This window comes from Lithobates pipiens, unplaced genomic scaffold (genome assembly GCF_037356315.1).
Source record: "Lithobates pipiens isolate NorthernLeopardFrog02 unplaced genomic scaffold, aLitPip1_a1.2 Scaffold_24, whole genome shotgun sequence".
NCBI classification, from domain to species: Eukaryota; Metazoa; Chordata; class Amphibia; order Anura; family Ranidae; genus Lithobates; species Lithobates pipiens.
The window spans coordinates 2,653,249-2,669,730 of NW_027507786.1; the positions used below are offsets into that span (position 1 = coordinate 2,653,249).

The following is a 16,482-nucleotide window of genomic DNA, read 5'->3' on the forward strand; positions in this document are numbered from 1 at the left end:
AAAAAAAATATATTGTAGTGCTGAATTTACATTTCTGCACTAAAAATTTCCCTTTTGCAATTAGAAAAAATAAATACAAATGATTTAGATATATAAAAAAAAAAAAAAAAAAAAACTTTATATTTTTTGAAAATTGTGAAAATGCAGACTGAGGATCATCTCAAAAATTTAGATATAAAAAAAATAACCCCCCCCCCCCCCCCCAATACCTTTTTCCTTTAAATGAATGCAGCCATTTCTTCCATTGCATTACAATGAATATGGCAAATAATGCTTGTTGTAACTGGGGCAGAACCAGAACGTGTTCTGAATCAACCTCACAGGAGGACATCCTGATCTGTACAAGAACCTAAAAAAGTAATTCAACTCTTCAACTGAAATCTCAGTTTTGGTTGGAAATGCCCTTTAAGAAGGAAGTCTGTTTAAAAAAAAAAAAAAAAAAACACAGGGGCTGCCATTCCAAATTCTCTTCTAAAAATGCCATCTCCCTGGCTGTCTGTGGGTTCAGTTCTTGGAGTCACTGACCTGGAAACATACATAGTAGGAACTCCTGAGCTGTACACTTGTCCCAAGTCAGCGGCTTAGAAAAGTACTGAGCTTAACGGATGAGCGCGACGACCAGGCAACTAGCATTTTCAGAAGGGATTGCCAGCCACAGCAGTTCTACACATGGTTTGTAAATCACAGTTGGTGCTTATTTATTTGCAGATGATTTTTATTTTCAATTTTTTTATTTTTATTTTGCCAGTCTTTCATTCCTCGTACGTCGACGGCTCAGGGAGACTCTCCGGCTTGTCCCAGTCTCCTCCTTTGTGCTGAGGTTTGGGCAGCTCTGTAAGTGCAAATCTGTGGGGATGAGAAGAGAAGGAAATTATCGGTCAGGGCTGGAAAACTTGAGATCATAGGACACCGAGCTCAGTGGAAAATGTGACCTTCTTCTAGGAGATCCTCAGCCACATGGAAAGTGACCAAGACAGTCGCTGGGAGCCGGTCACACCCTTGGTGGTGGTAGGGCAGATGGCTCCAGCTGAGCTAAAAATTGTCAGGAGGAGGACTTGTAAAATTTTAAAAAAAGCAGACCAGAACAGAAAAAAAAAAAAAAAAAAAAAAAAGGGGGGGGGGGGTTGTGCCAAAAATTAACCTGTAAATGGCACTTGGGGCATACTTAAGTGATATATAATCAATATGGACTGAGGCCACTTTAGCATGCCTCAGGCACCACCAACTTGATAAATGGAGGACAAGGCCCATTAAATAGCTGCGACTTTGCCCCATTAAGGTCTCAATTATGTGGATGCCGTTGGGCATCCCTGGTGCAAGTCTGGACCTGGGAGGCACAACTGCAGCATACAGCTGTCCTACAGGCTGTACACAGGTGCACCCTTATGGTTTAATACCTGGACAGGGTTGTCCAGGGCAAGTATCCCGAATTTCACGCCCCTTCCCCACTAATACATGGATGTAGCACCTTTCATCCATTTTTTATTTTTTTTGCCCTCTTTGCTTCACTGCGCCCAGGGCAGCTTCTCCCTCCTGCCCACCCCTTGTCCCAGCCCTGCGTACTCTGCCGCTGCATCTCCCAGGTGCCTGCAAGTTGGATGCTCAAAAGCATCCATGTGCGCGAAAACTTCCATTGCAGGCATATGACCATGCCTGGGATTGCAGCAGCTGCCCCATAGTAGTGACTGGCCATATGACCAGGGAAAGAAGTACAGGACTGCCACTTACTGGAAGGCACTGCCACTGATGGCGTTCTGCATCAAGGGTGACATTGATCTACGATGCCTCTTCATGACCCCCTACCATTACTGCCTCTACCAAAGACAGACCTTATTTTACTTAGTCTCTTCCTGCTGCAATAGGACTAAAATTTGGGAGTACAGTGGTAGGGAGAACCCAACTTCATGCAATACACCTCAATGGCCCTCGTAGATTTGGGGGGGGGGGGGTTGTTAGCTATGAATGGCTTCTGTTTCAAACCGAAAAAAAAAAAAAAGGGGGGAGAATAAAAATTTTCCCGCCCAGTTTGGCATCTTCACCCCGGGCGCTGCCCTGGTCAAATAATTGTCTGCTACTAACTTTTTTAAAGAATCAAGCAATCTATAAAGAATGGGATTAGCGGGATATGTCCGTACCTCAGTCAGTCATCGGAGCATCTTTCGGGGCGTGTGCTCTGTCAGGATGGGGGAATGCGAATGTAACTTGTCAGAAAGTGCCTTCACAACTTTTGACTTTTTCTTCACTGGAAAGAAACCTGTAACAAAAAAAAAAAAAATAAATAAAAATCTCTTTTGCAAATAGGGAAAAAATAGAAGAAAAAAAAATAAAAATAAAGAAAATATATATAATTTTTTTTTTTCTTATGTACATTTACAAAAATACATTTCTAGCTGGGTACAGGGACCCATCATACCATTCGGTGCAAAAAACAAAAAGCATTCATGGCAATAAACTCAAGAATAGTGAAAAAGCCCCCCTGCGACGGGCATTTTATTTGCCTGTGCCTTTTTTTTTTCCTCCTTCTCTCAGACACCTGTGTGCATATACCGAGTGGCCACACACACACACACACACACACACACACACACACGGTGCAGGTCAGAAGATCACCTATGCTTCTCCGACTTTTTTTTTGTGTTCGTTTTTTTGCATTAAAAAAAAAAAAAACAAACAAAAACAAAACCCACACAAAACAAAATCCTGATATCTTGTAAGAAAAAAAAAAAAAAAAAAAAAAAAAAAATTTAAAATTTATATCACACCCCCCCCCCACACACACACACACACACACACACACACACACACACACACACACGTCACCCATGGAGGAGCAAAAGGTTTACAGTTTATTTTTTTGTGCCCTTTGAAAGTATAAGTCGGGGGGGGGGGGGGGGGTTGGGGAGAAATGGAGAGCAGGTGTACTTTTAATCCTGCAGGTGCTTGGTTGTAACCGTAGAGTATATTGGTTTCTTTGAAGTTGAAGCTTTATGTACCCCCACCTCTCCACCAAAAAATAAAAAAGGGTCTTAATCAAAGATGATCGTTCCAGTCCTCAGGATCTGAAAATTTAAAGCTGAACTCCAAGTAAATAAATAAATAAAAAGGGGGGGGGGGGGGCGCAAAAATGACCATGACCCAGTGCATTGGGTCCATCTAAGTCAGGGATCCTCAAACTACGGCCCTCCAGCTGTTGCAAAACTACACATCCCATGAGGCATTGTGCAGCTCTGACATTCACAGACATGACTAGGCATGATGGGAATTGTAGTTCCTGAACAACTGGAGGGCCGTAGTTTGAAGACCCATAATCTAAGTGACCTGCATGTGTATAATTGCCTAATATTCATAGATACGAACAAGAAAAAAGCTTTTCTGTTCCGAATAGAATGGTATTACCATGATGACATCCCCATGGCCGAATGTTCTCGGGAGTGTGTGTGTGTGTGTGTGTGTGTGTGTGTGTGTGTGTGTGTGTGTGTGTGTGTGTGTGTGTGTGTGTGTGTGTGTGTGTGTGTGTGTGTGTGTGTGTGTGTTGGGGTCGGGTTGAGTACCTCTTTGTCTGGGTTGAATTTGCTAACCCAGTTGGTATTGATGCCCTGGGATTAGGCCAGCACTAGGGTTGTCTGGATATTATTCCCTTCTCCACTGGCATTAACATGTACACTTGAGCAATCCAAGCATGCAATGATTGTTTGCACAAACGATTGTTCGCCAGTTGAAACTTCCGACCGCCATCTAATCTGCATGCATGGCTTAACCTTTTGCCCCGGTCTATCTCCGTACTAACGCTGCCCAACAATGGTAAGCGAGTGTGCATCATTTAAAAGTATGGATTCACATCAGAAATTCACAGAGGATTTAGAGGAGGTGGTAGCGAGAGTTTCCAAAGTGTACAAAAAAAAAAAACACAATTCTACCAATGGAGAACCTAGATTCTCTCCCCCCCTTACCCATCCATGCTGTACAAAGATCTGGTCATTCAGAAGACCCTGTGCCACTGCCCACCCATTGTCTACTCTGGACTCCCAACAAAACATTCTAGGCCAGAGGTCTCCAAAACTTTCTAAACAAAAAAGGGCCACTTTAATATCCTTCAGACTTTAGGGGGGGGGGGGGGGGTGGGCAGACTGTGGGCAGTAGTAGAAAATGTCCTGGCGTTGGCAACAATGCCCCATGATTGGGCATCAGTGGGAGGAATAGGGCCAAGGCACGCAAAGGGTCAAAGATTGGAGAGCACCGTTCTAGGTGGCACTTAAACCCCCCCCCCAGGATTTTACATTTCAGTTGATATATGGTAGGGTGAACAGGAATGCCAAAATTATATTATATATATATATATATAACAATTTTGCAGAAAATTTAAAGCGCAAGGAGAAACTTGCATGTCCTCCCTCCTCCTCCCCCCCCCCCCTCCATGTGTCCATCATCCCCAGGACTGAGTGAGAGCAACCCAGTTTTGCAGTTGTCACCACAGAGGACACCTGTTCCAGTGGCAACTGTCGAGAGGATCTCCTTTCACAATTTGTTGTCTACAAAAAAGAAAAAAAAAAAAGTGGGGGTTTTAAAAAAAGGATAAAAATAGAATCACCACCACATTGAAAGGCCTCTTGACAGTTGGCAATGAGAACAGCTACAGTAAATATGTTTTTTTTGTTTTTTGGAAATAAAGTACAGGTTTATTAAGTAACATATGAAAAAGCTCAATCAAATGGAATAATGTTATTAAAAGGATCAATACAAGGGGGAAAAAAAAAAAAAAAAAAATCAATATATAAAATCTATGAGAATGGTAAGAGGTCAAATGGAGGATTTGTAATGGAACTAAATTCAATGCTGCCCCAAAGCTAGAGAACTACGGTACATCTGCTCCAAAAGTGAGCATGTTGTGGGCAAAAAGCTGAAGCAAAATGCACCCAAGGGTGTTACCTTCTAGAACCTCCTAGCAACGAGGAAACCAATATAAATACAGTACAAACTAGGGTTTGGATAGACGAGCTTTGGCCCAACCTACGGAGCAACAAAAAGGTGCAGGGACTAGAAGTAAGCAGGCCTCAGGTATCTGCTTATCTGAGCGCCTCAACATATTAGCGCTCCCATGTGGCCAACATGTTCAGAGATTAAAAAAAAATAAAAAAAAAAAAAGACTCCCCTTTATAGATTTCTGCACAGAACAGTCAGAAGAGCAGCTGAGCAAAGCAGTGTGCCGCAGATGCATTGGCCAGAGTAGTAGATATCCAGTTCCTAGCCTGACCAGTCTACCTTAAAAAAAAAGGAGCAAAGGAGGAACGTCAACACCCCCTCAAAATGCAATGGCGCCTGACTTTTAATATGATTTGAACTTGAATGACTCAGTTTCATCCTTTTGGAGCTCTATACTTCAGGTCATTACCCATGGTCCTTCAAAAAGTAAAAGCACACAACCTTGGCCTAGAAGCAGCCCGCTGGCCACATTAGCACCTAGGTGTTACCCAAGGTCCCTCACCAGGTGAGCAACTGTGGTCTAGGGTTACCCTGCTGGTGACATTCACAAGTCATTGCCAAAAATGGTTCCTTAGTGGGTAGAGGGCAACCGACCCTGGTCTATGAGCAACTGGGTGGCCACATTGACCCTTCAATTTATTACCAAAAAAAAAAAAAAGTTTAACGGGTACAGGGCAACCCTGGTCTAGGAGCAGCTGGATGGCCAGATTGACACTTTGTTATTATCAAAGGTTCCTCAACATGTAGAAGGCAACCCTGGCCTTTCCCCTCCCCCTCCTTCACAATAAGGAAACCCTGGTCTATGAGCAGCTGGATGGCCACAGTGACACCTCTAGGCATTACCATAGGGGCCTTAAATGGAGTAGAGAGCAACCGTGGTCTGGGAGAAGTCTACTGGCCACATGGAAACCTCAAACTGCTATTTTCGTCAATAAATTTAGGATATCCCCCAGACCCAGCGCAACTCCAGATCAACCCTTTCTCACAAGCACCTCTAGGCTATAAATCCTGAATAATAATAAATAATAATAATAAATAATAATATTATTATTAAGAATTGCACTTTAGCTTTTAAGTGATAAGATTAAAACGGTTACTACAGAAACGTTGAATATAAAATGTTGCATAATCAAACATTAAAAACACTTCTGTAAAAAGTATTGTTATTGTACTTTTTTTAATTTTATTTTTGTTTAATATAGCCTGATTTGTATTCCACTTTAAGGAACTTTCAGAGGCTCTAATGTATTGTCTAGCCCGCAGGAGAGAAGAAAGAAAGAAAGAAAAAAAAAAAAAAAGTTAATTAAATGCGCTTTTAGTTTTGTTCAGGATCCACTAAATCTTCCCCATTTAGGGCAAGTGATTTGACAGCTCCTTGCAGCATTGTACGTCTGCTTGGCTCAGCTGAGATCAGCAGGCCACAAAACTGCTGTGCCAGCACTTCTATTGTACTGGTGGAAAGGCAGCCAAAAGGGAGGGGGGCGAGCGGAGCTGCCCAAGCTCACAGGACAAAGTGAAGAGTCTCCAAAACGCCCTGCTGCAAAACACTGCAGATCCGACTTGGCAAAGTGAGGATTTTTGGATTGCGTGCCCTCAGCCAGTTGAATATAAATGAGCCCCCCCCCCCCCCCAAATCCCCCAGCTTTTCTGTAGACTATAAGAGTATATTGAACACATTTTTGCAGTTAAGCAATACCAACATTCATGTTTATTTGTTCAACATCTTCATTGTTGCAGGATTAGCTTTGTGGACAAACACCTGCAGCTTCATTTTGCCCAAGCAGGCATGCCTATGCCCTAAACAAGTATACTGGAGTAAGAATCTATTAAATCATATGGAGAAATCCATTGGGTATTAATTATTCTCAAGCTTAGTTACCTAGGATGTGTCTGCAGTTGGGACATGGATAAGGTCTTAGACCCCTTTCACACTGGGGCGTTTTTCAAGCGCTTTAGCGTTAAAAAAAGCGCCTGTAAAACACTTGAAAGAAGCCTCATCTGCAGTCCCAATGTGAAAGCCCAAGTGCTTCAAGAGCCCTTTCACAATGTCAGCGCCCGAAAAAAGTTCGTAAAGCACCGCTTAAACTAGCAGCACTTTACCAGCGTTTTTCGAGCGTTTTTGGGGCGCTTTTAACCCCTGCTAGTGGCCAAATAAAGGGTTAAAAGCGCCCACAAAACGCTGCTGCCAATAGCATTTTTCAGGCGTTTTACAGGCGCTTCCCATTGATTTCAATGGGAAGGGGCGCTTTAGGAGCGTTGTATTCACCGCTCCAAAAGCGCTGCAAAGAAGCTGCTTGCAGGACTTTTTTTGACGCCCTGCCAGCGCAGCGCCTCAGTGTGAAAGCACTCGGGCTTTTACATTGGGATTGCAGTTGCAGCTTCTTTCAGGCGTTTTTTTTAATGCTAAAGCGCCTGAAAAACGCCCCAGTGTGAAAGGGATCTCGGTGTGAAAGCACTCGGGCTTTTACATTGGGATTGCAGTTGCGGCTTCTTTCAGGCGCTTTTTTTAACGCTAAAGCGCACAAAAAACGCCTGAAAAACGCCCCAGTATGAAAGGGGTCTTACTGTGAAGGACCACATTCAAGTGTTCTTGTAGCTATGGTTGGCCTTCAAACGTTGCAACACTGTAAATGCAGGAGATAGGATATATATTTTTCCGCTGTCTGATTAAAAAAAAAAAAAAAAAAGGACCTACGTTCTCAATACAACCACTGCCCCACCTTGCTAGTCTGTCTTGGTGTTGAAGTCGCCCCATGTGCTCACCCTACATGGTACCTCTGAATTATCAGTGAGGTTTCACTGCAGATTCTAGATCAGGGGGGTTCTTAACCCGAGTTCCATGGAACCCTAAAGGTTCCTTGAGCAATGTCTGCTTCTTAGATGAGTTCCCACCGACCTCAATCTTTTTAGCCATCTGTAAGGGGGTATTCCTTCCCAATGTTCACAAGTGTTAGGAGCACTCGTTCCACTGACCATCACACTAAATGCATCAGGAGTTGTGGATATAGGGTAGTCGTTTTTTTAGCAGGGGGTTGCCTGAGACCAGAAAGTTATCTCAAGGGTTCCTCTGTTAAAAAAGGCTGTTCTAGAAGGTACCTGACCAAAGGCAGGACCAGACAGAGCAATAATTGGCTCCCTCTGGCCCTATAGCCAATCAGCGCCCCCCATCATTGGGGGGGGTATTGAGAGGACTAGCGCCCCCCATCATTGGGGGGGTATTGAGAGGACTAGCGCCCCCATCATTGGGGGGGGTATCGAGAGGACTAGCGCCCCCATCATTGGGGGGGGTATCGAGAGGACTAGCGGCCCCATCATTGGGGGGGGAGGTTATTGAGAAGACTAGTGGCCCCATCATTGGGGGGGGTTATTGAGAGGACTAGCGGCCCCATCATTGGGGGGGTTATTGAGAGGACTAGCGGCCCCATCATTGGGGGGGGGGGGGTTTATTGAGAGGACTAGCGGCTCCATCATTGGGGGGGTTATTGAGAGGACTAGCGCCCCCATCATTGGGGGGGGGTTATTGAGAGGACTAGCGCCCCCATCATTGGGGGGGGGGTTATTGAGAGGACTAGCGCCCCCATCACTGGGGGGGGGTTATTGAGAGGACTAGCGCCCCCATCATTGGGGGGGGGGGGTCATTGAGAGGACTAGCGCCCCCATCATTGGGGGGGGGGGGGGTCATTGAGAGGACTAGCGCCCCCATCATTGATATTTGTGACAGGAACTATGCCCCATTGGTGTAAAAGGAATAGTGCTTTGTACATCAGTGGGAGGAATCGTGTCCCAAGGGCCCGCAGACCACTGGTGTACACAAGTTGTGGGACACCTAGAACTTTCAGGTGGACAGGAATTACAGAAGGGGGAATTTTGCGTTTGGAGAATAAAGGTTATATAGGACGTCACTTTGTAACCAAAAACTCTTTTTTGAGAGTCAGTTTTGTAAACTTCAAGATTTGCAGACACGGCAGATTCTGCTGTCTGCAATTTATTTGCAAAATGAGGGCAAAAATGGGGAACTAGAAGACGAGTCATATTAAAAACTAAGCCCCGCCAACACAAATAGCTGCAGCTATAGAATCTCCTCTCAGCTATATACTGTACGTAGTAAATGGGATTTCACGGTGGAGAGGGCAGGTCTCCAACAAGCAGGTGATGCAATATTCAGCCAAAGACTGCAATCAGGGTGTAGCAATCGTAAAGCAGTGCTTACAACTCCAGTGTCCCAAAAATCAGTGCAAGTGTAGCAATGTCTCCAGTACACAGTGAGGCAAATCAGGGTTTGGACACAATCCTGGAAGCCAACCAGGGTGACTGGAGTGCCGCAACAAAGCCACGGCGAGTGACACAATGCAGCCAGTAAATACAATGCAACCGGCAGAGCAGGGGAGGGCAGAGGGGAACTGAGGATACAGTAACATTGTACCAAGACAGATTACTTGCAATGCTGCCTAACAAAAAGGAGCACCTTAAAATGCAGAGCAGAGGGGCTAGCTGACCAAAATCATAACAATGAAAATTTATTGGACCCATTACAGGAATGGGGGGGGGGGGGGGGGGGGGGAGAGAAAGCATCAGTTGAGATACAAGGTAATCTTCTTAATGCATCGCATGCCTGTCAACACTAGATTTTTAAAAATTAGATTTAATTTAAAACCTAATTCAGAGGTTTGGGTACAGCCGAGATTGTCTAAACAGCCGGTTTGTTTTTAAAATGGGCTTTTTGAAAAAAACAAAAAACTCAAATATAAATAAAAGAAAACAAAAACAAAACAAACAGAGAAACACAAAAATATTTAAATAAAATTCTGCATGAGAATGATATATAATTTAGGACTTTAGATTTTATTGAAAGCATAAAAAGGCAGTTATCTGCCAGAAAAAAAAACAAAAAATATATAATAATAACAAAAAAAAAAAAAAAAAAAAAAAAAGAGGGGGGGGGAGGTCAGATCAGCTGTTATATGGCATCATAGAATAGCTGGGATACATGGTTAATGTGTATTAGATAGACCTTATTATTAGATTGTAAGCTCTTCTGAGCACGGCCCTCTTAATTCTCTTGTATTTTATTATAACTGTATTGTCTTCCTTTTATATTGTAAAGCGCTGTGTAAACTGTTGGCGCCTTTATAAATCCTGAATAATCATGGCATATCAATTACCCTGTAATAGGGTCTATATACACGTTGCAATCTATCCCTGGTATATCAATTATATTACCCTGTAATAGGGTCTATATACACGTTGCAATGTATCCCACCCAGTTTGTGTGTATAATATATATATATATACATACATACACATATATACACTATCCACACACAATATTACAGGGTAATATTGATTGGGTGGGATACATGGGAACATGTATATAGACATCATTACTGGGTTCATATAAATAGATAGGCCGGGATACATTGCAACAATGTCTATAGACCTTACAGGGTGATAATAGACTGGGTGGGATACATTGCAATGTGTATATAGACCCTATTACAGGGTAATATAATAGATAAGCCAGAATACATGCAACCATGTTAAAAAAAAAAAAAACACACACACACACACACACGGTTTTATAATCGATATGCCAAGGATAGATTGCAATGTGTATATAGACATTACAGGGTAATATAAACGGATATGCCATGATTATTATTCAGGACTTATATAGCGCCAACAGTTTACGCAGCGCTTTACAATATAAAAGGGATACATTGTAACATCGGCTACATAGACGACATTACTGGGTAATATAATAATAGATGGGCCAGGGTACATTGATACGTTATAACAATCTTGGCTAACTTGAGGTACGATGTAACAATAATCCATCAAGATACCACAGTAACAATGGAACAATGTAAAATGCTTCATCAGGCAAAGGACACTGGAAGGATAACAGATAGGCTACAATGTAACTCCAACAACCACCACTAGGATAGCCAAGGCAGAAAATTGGAGAGTAAACAGAGAGCTCCCATTACCATCTAATGTATCATAATAGGTCCTCTCAGTACAAAGGGTGTATGTAGAACAGTCAGGATACAAATGTAACAACTGGCAAAGCAAAGAAAGAGCCAACACCGCCTGTGCAGTTCAGCAGAAGGGAAAATAGATTTGGGAGAAAAAAAAAAAATAGTTAGGGTCAGCCAGAAATACATTGTACATGAGCAATCACTTTATTGATCTATCCACCCAAACATGGGCCAACCAGAAATGCATTGTACATGATCAATCAATCTGATCATTGATCTAGCCACCAAATATGGGCCAACCAGAAATGTAAATCACTGATTGCTCTGATCATTGATCTATCCACCCAACCACCTTGGATGAACTGGAAGCACATTGTACAAGATCAATGGCTCTGATCATTGATCCATTACACTCCCCCCCCCCCCCAAATCAATTTGGGTCAACTGGGAATCCAGTGTAAAAGATTTCACACTGATCGCTGATTTATCCAAGCAACCAATGCCAACTGGAAATGCATTGTGCATAATCCATTACGTTGATAATTGATCCACCCAACCAACTTGGTTCACCCTGAAACACATTGTATGTGATCAATCACTTTGATCACTGATCTATCCACCCAAGCAACTGGAAATCCATTGTAGGCGATCGATCGCTGATCTATCCACTTAATCAGTTTCCAAAAAAAAAAAAAAAATTGATTATTGATCAGCATGACATTGTAGGATAACAGATACAATGCAACATGGCTGGGAATAATAAAGACAGCCCTTTGTGATGGGTGGAGATCAGCTCTTGCTCCAGCAATGTAACATTACCTGTAATATGAGACACAGGGTGGCTCCTCTTGCAGGGTCCACTGCTGGCACTGAGGGCGGGCTGGGTCCTGTTGGGTTCAGTGCTGGCACTGGGGGAAGGCTGGGTGCTGCTGTTGGCACTGGGGGCAGCCTGGCACCATTGGCTGGCACTGGGCTCCAGTTGGGTAGCTTGGCACCACTGGCTGGCATTGGGCTCAGGATGGGCAGTTTGGCTGGTATTGGGGGCAGGCTGGGTGCTGGTTGCAGGCTGGCTCCATTGGCTGGCATTGGGGGCTGGCTGGGTGCTGGCACTGGTTGCAGGCTGGCTGGCATTGGGGGCACTGCTGTTGGCAGTCTGGGTGCTGGCACTGGTCACAGGCTGGCTCCATGGGCTGGCACTGGGTTCAGTCTGGGTGTCCCCAGGGCCATGTAGGGTGCTGCTGGTGCTCCTCGCCCTGTGGGGTGCCCTGTAGAAGGCTGGCACCGAGTCCCCCCCTCTCTCCTCCCAGACATAGCGGCTGCTGGGCAGGGGCACCCCCCTGTGGAAGTCGAAGTCCCACCTGCGGTTGCTCTCCTCCTCCATCTCCCGCAGCCTGCTGTGCAGCTCCCGGCTCAGCTCGGCATGATCCACCGGTCCGAACAGGCTCCTGCACACCGAGGGGCCCGGCCTGGGGGCCACTTCTGCCTGCTGTACATTGCACATCTTCCCACCCGGGGCCAAACGCGATCACCTCCCGGCGCCTCCTCCTCCGCTGCCCTGTCCCACCGGCTGCTGCGGCTCCACCGAGGGGACAATCGTTGTTTTCTTACACACACTCAGGGGCCCCGCCCAAAACACAGGGCACGGACCGCCCCCGGCGCGCAGCGATTGGACGCCCGGAGGTGTACGCTAACACAGCTGATTCCGCCGAGCGGCGAAGGGTGGAGTCAGGCCACGCCCACTCTGCACCCATCGGGAAGGGAGGTTTCAGGTTACTCTACTACAAAAATCTAACAGATGTCTGCTGGGTCCTAGAGCGAGATCTCTGCAAGAGAATTGCTGATCGGGGTTATAACAAAGCCTGGATGCAGCTGGGGCACTTTTTTTTTTTTCGTTTCCAAGAAAAAAAAAAATTTGAGCTTGTAAACATTTCACTAATCAGAAGCATGCGGTATGGAAAAAGCTGGTCATAGACACTAGAAGATGATGGTGGACAGCAGTGGCAGCTGTTTTTTTTTTTTTTTTTTTTTTTTTTTTTTGGGGGGGAGGGGGGGGCAAACAAACTGAAAAATACTGGAACCCCCCCCCCCCCCCCCATATCAATTGCAGCTACTGTGCCCATCATATGCAGCCACTATGCCCATAAAACGCAGCCATTGTGTCCAAACGCAGCCACTAGTGCCCATCAAACGCAGCAGTTGTGCCCATCAAATGCAGCCATTGGTGCCCATCAAACGCAGCCATTGGTGCCCATCAAACGCAGCCATTGGTGCCCATCAAACGCAGCCATTGGTGCCCATCAAACACTGCCACTGGTGCCCATCAAACACTGCCACTGGTGCCCATCAAACACTGCTACTGGTGCCCATCATATGCAGCCTTTGTGCCCATCAAATGCACCCACTGATGCCATATCAAATGTTGCCAATGTGCCTCCGCCGTCTGCACTTACTGGTCTCTGTGGGACAGCTCCTCGATGTCTTCTTCCTTCCTCTCGTCCCGTCCCCTGCTATGATTGGACACCTGGCGTCCGATCACAGCGCCTGTCATTTCAACCAACCAGGCGACGGGTAACAGATCCGAGCACCTGATTGGCGGAGAGGCAGTTCAGTGTTAGAAATAGGGTTGTCACCTGTCCAGGATTCACCCGGACAGTTCGGGTTTGGGTTCATGTGTCCGGGTTTCAGACTGTCTGAAACCCGGACACATTATTTAGACTGGACTATGGCTTTTCAGTGGTTGTCTCAGCTGAGAGTGTCTGTTACACTCTTTCACAGCCCCTAAAGCCAGCACTAACAAACCCCCTCCCCCCAAACACATACAGATGGGAGAGGAGAGAGGGCTCAATCTGCACCTCTTCCACCCTACCCCTCTGTGTCTGCCCACACGCCAATCCCCGGCGCTGTGCCTCAGAAAAGGAAAGTGGGAGCCGGAAATTTGAAGTCCAGCAGCCTCAGATTCATCTGGTGCTGACTGCTAAGGGGTGAGTGGGCTCACCATCCATCCATCCCTGTCTGTGATTGAAGTCTCCCCCCTTCTCTCTCTTGCCTCTGAGTAAGTATAGTAAGGCAAATTAGGGTTCTCAGAGCACCCTTACATCAGAGTTCCCCTTTACACCAGCGGCCGTAGTGTTTCCCCTTACCTCTTCGTACATCAGAGTTCTCAGTGTTCACCCTTAAATCAGGGTTCCCAGTGCATCCCTTATGTTAGAAGCCCCAGAGGTCTCCCTTACATCAGAGTCTGCAGAGTCCCCCCCTTACAGTGAAAGGGAACTCTGCGAGTTCAGATGTAAAAGGGGAACTCTGTGGACTCTGATGTAAAGGGGGACTCTTGTTATTAACTTCATATGATTAGAAATGTTATTTAGTAGCAAAATATATGTATAGTTTATACAAAAAATTGCTGTGCGCCACAAAAGTGTTCGGGTTTGACTTGAAGAAAAGGTGGCAACCCTAGTTAGAAAAGTGAATATTCTTTTGTTTTTCTAAACACAGCTGGGCGCTCGCAGGTGACCTTTTTTGATGCCTATTAGAGCCTATGTGCCCATCAAACGCAGCCACTATGTCCATCATATGCAGCCACTGTGCCCATCAAACGCAGCCACTGTGCCCATATCAAATGCTGCCACTGTGGCACCCGCCGTCTGCACTTACCCCGTCTCTGTGGGACAGCTCCTCGATGTCTTCTCCCATCCTCTGCTATGATTTGACACCTGGCGTCCGATCACAGCGCCTGTCGTTTCAGCCAACCAGGCGATGGGCAACAGATCCGAGAGAGGTGATTGGCGGAGAGGTGGTTCAGTGTTAGGAAAGCGAATATTCTTTCGTTTTTCTAAACACAGCTGAGTGACCTGCGAGCGTCAAGCATGGCACTTGCTGGTCACCTTTTTTGATGTCTCTTAGAGCCTATGGCTCTAATCAGGTGCTTCAAAACCAACACCCCTCCCCCCCCCGCTGCTGTAATTTAGGTGCCCTGTGCCCAAAAAGGGGCCGGGCACCTGAATAGGGGGTGGTAGCGGCAGCCATAGATAGATTCATGCATTGCATGAATCTATCTATTGGTGCTAGAGGGGGTGGAGCTTGTGCGCCCTAATGGACGCACCGCCACTGGTGGACAGGCTGGCACCATCTGACACCCTCAGGTGGCACTGCCAGCCATGCTATACAGTTGGGCAATTATTCCTTATAATGCTTATATACAGTGGGGAAAATATTTGATCCCCTGCAGATTTTGTACGTTTGCCCACTTAAAGAAATTAAGGGTCTGCAATTTGTATCATATGATAGAGACAGAATATCAACCAAAAATCCAGAAAAAAAAAAAAAAAAAAAACACATGATACAAATGTTATAAAATTGAGTTGCAGTTCAGTGAGTAAAATAAGTATTTGATCTTCAAGCAAATCATGACTTGGTACTTGATGGAGAAACCCTTGTTGGCAGCACAGAGGTCAGATGTTTCTTGTAGTTGGTGACCAGGTTTGCAAACATCTCAGGAGGGATTTTGGTCCACTTTTTACAGATCTTTTCTAAATCCTTAAAGGACATGTAAAGGTTTGTTTAAAAAAAACAAACATGTCATACTTACCTCCGCTGTGCAGTTGGTTTTGCACAGAGTGGCCCCCGATCCTCCTCTTCTGGGGTCCCTCAGCTCTTCTTGAGTGCCCTAATGGAGAGCTGCTCTCTCTGGGGGCACTCATGTGGGCGTATCCCGTGTCCTGCTGTCTGTGTCAATGGACGTAGAAGCAGGACTTGGCCCCGCCCCAGGCTCCCACATCATTGGGTTTGATTGACAGCAGCGGGAGCCAATGGCTGCGTTGCTATCAATCTATCCAATCAGGACCTGAGACACCGGCTGGAGCTGGTGTGTTTGTCACCGGAAAGAACAGGTTCAAGTAAGTAAAAAGGGGGCTGCTGCATCACAGGAGGTTTTTCACCTTAATGCATAGAATACATTAAGGTGAAAAACCTTGAGGGTTTACAATCCCTTTAAGGTTTCTTGGCAACTTGAAGTTTTAGCTCCCTCCATACAATTTCTCTAGGATTAAGGTCTGGAGACCGGCTAGGCCACTCCATGACCTTAATGTGCTTTTTCTTGAGCCACTCCTTTGTTGCCTTGGCGGTATGTTTTGGGTCAATTTCATGCTGGACGACCCATCTTCAGTGTTCTGGCTGAGGGAAGAAGGTTCTCATCCAAGATTTTACAATACGTGGCCACGTCCACTGGCCCCTCAATGCAGAAAAGTCGGCCTGTACCTTTAGCAGAGCAACGACCCCAAAGCATCAGGTTTCCACCTCCGTGCTTGACTGTAGGGATGGTGTTCTTAGGGTCATAGTCAGCATTTTTATTCCTCCAAACACAGTTAGTGGAGTTCATGCCAAAGAGTTCAATTTTGGTCTCATCTGACCTCAGCACTTTCTCCCAATCCTTCTCTGAATCATTTAGATCAGGGATATGCAATTAGCGGACTTCCAGCTGTTGCAGAACTGCAAGTCCCATGAGGCATAGCAAGACTGACAGCCACAA

At 45.5% G+C, this 16,482-nt stretch overlaps 1 protein-coding gene across 1 annotated transcript; it reads right to left on the reverse strand.

Moving 5' to 3' along the window:
• Nucleotides 1–145: 145 nt before the first annotated feature.
• Nucleotides 146–12,611, reverse strand: CDKN1C (cyclin dependent kinase inhibitor 1C). Its single transcript, XM_077453508.1, has 3 exons — nucleotides 11,778–12,611; nucleotides 2,136–2,254; nucleotides 146–846 (listed from the first exon to the last, which is right to left on the reverse strand). The coding sequence occupies exons 1-2, from the start codon at nucleotides 12,457–12,459 to the stop codon at nucleotides 2,145–2,147; spliced, it is 792 nt and encodes a 263-aa protein (XP_077309634.1). The 5' UTR covers nucleotides 12,460–12,611; the 3' UTR covers nucleotides 146–846; nucleotides 2,136–2,144.
• Nucleotides 12,612–16,482: the final 3,871 nt, after the last annotated feature.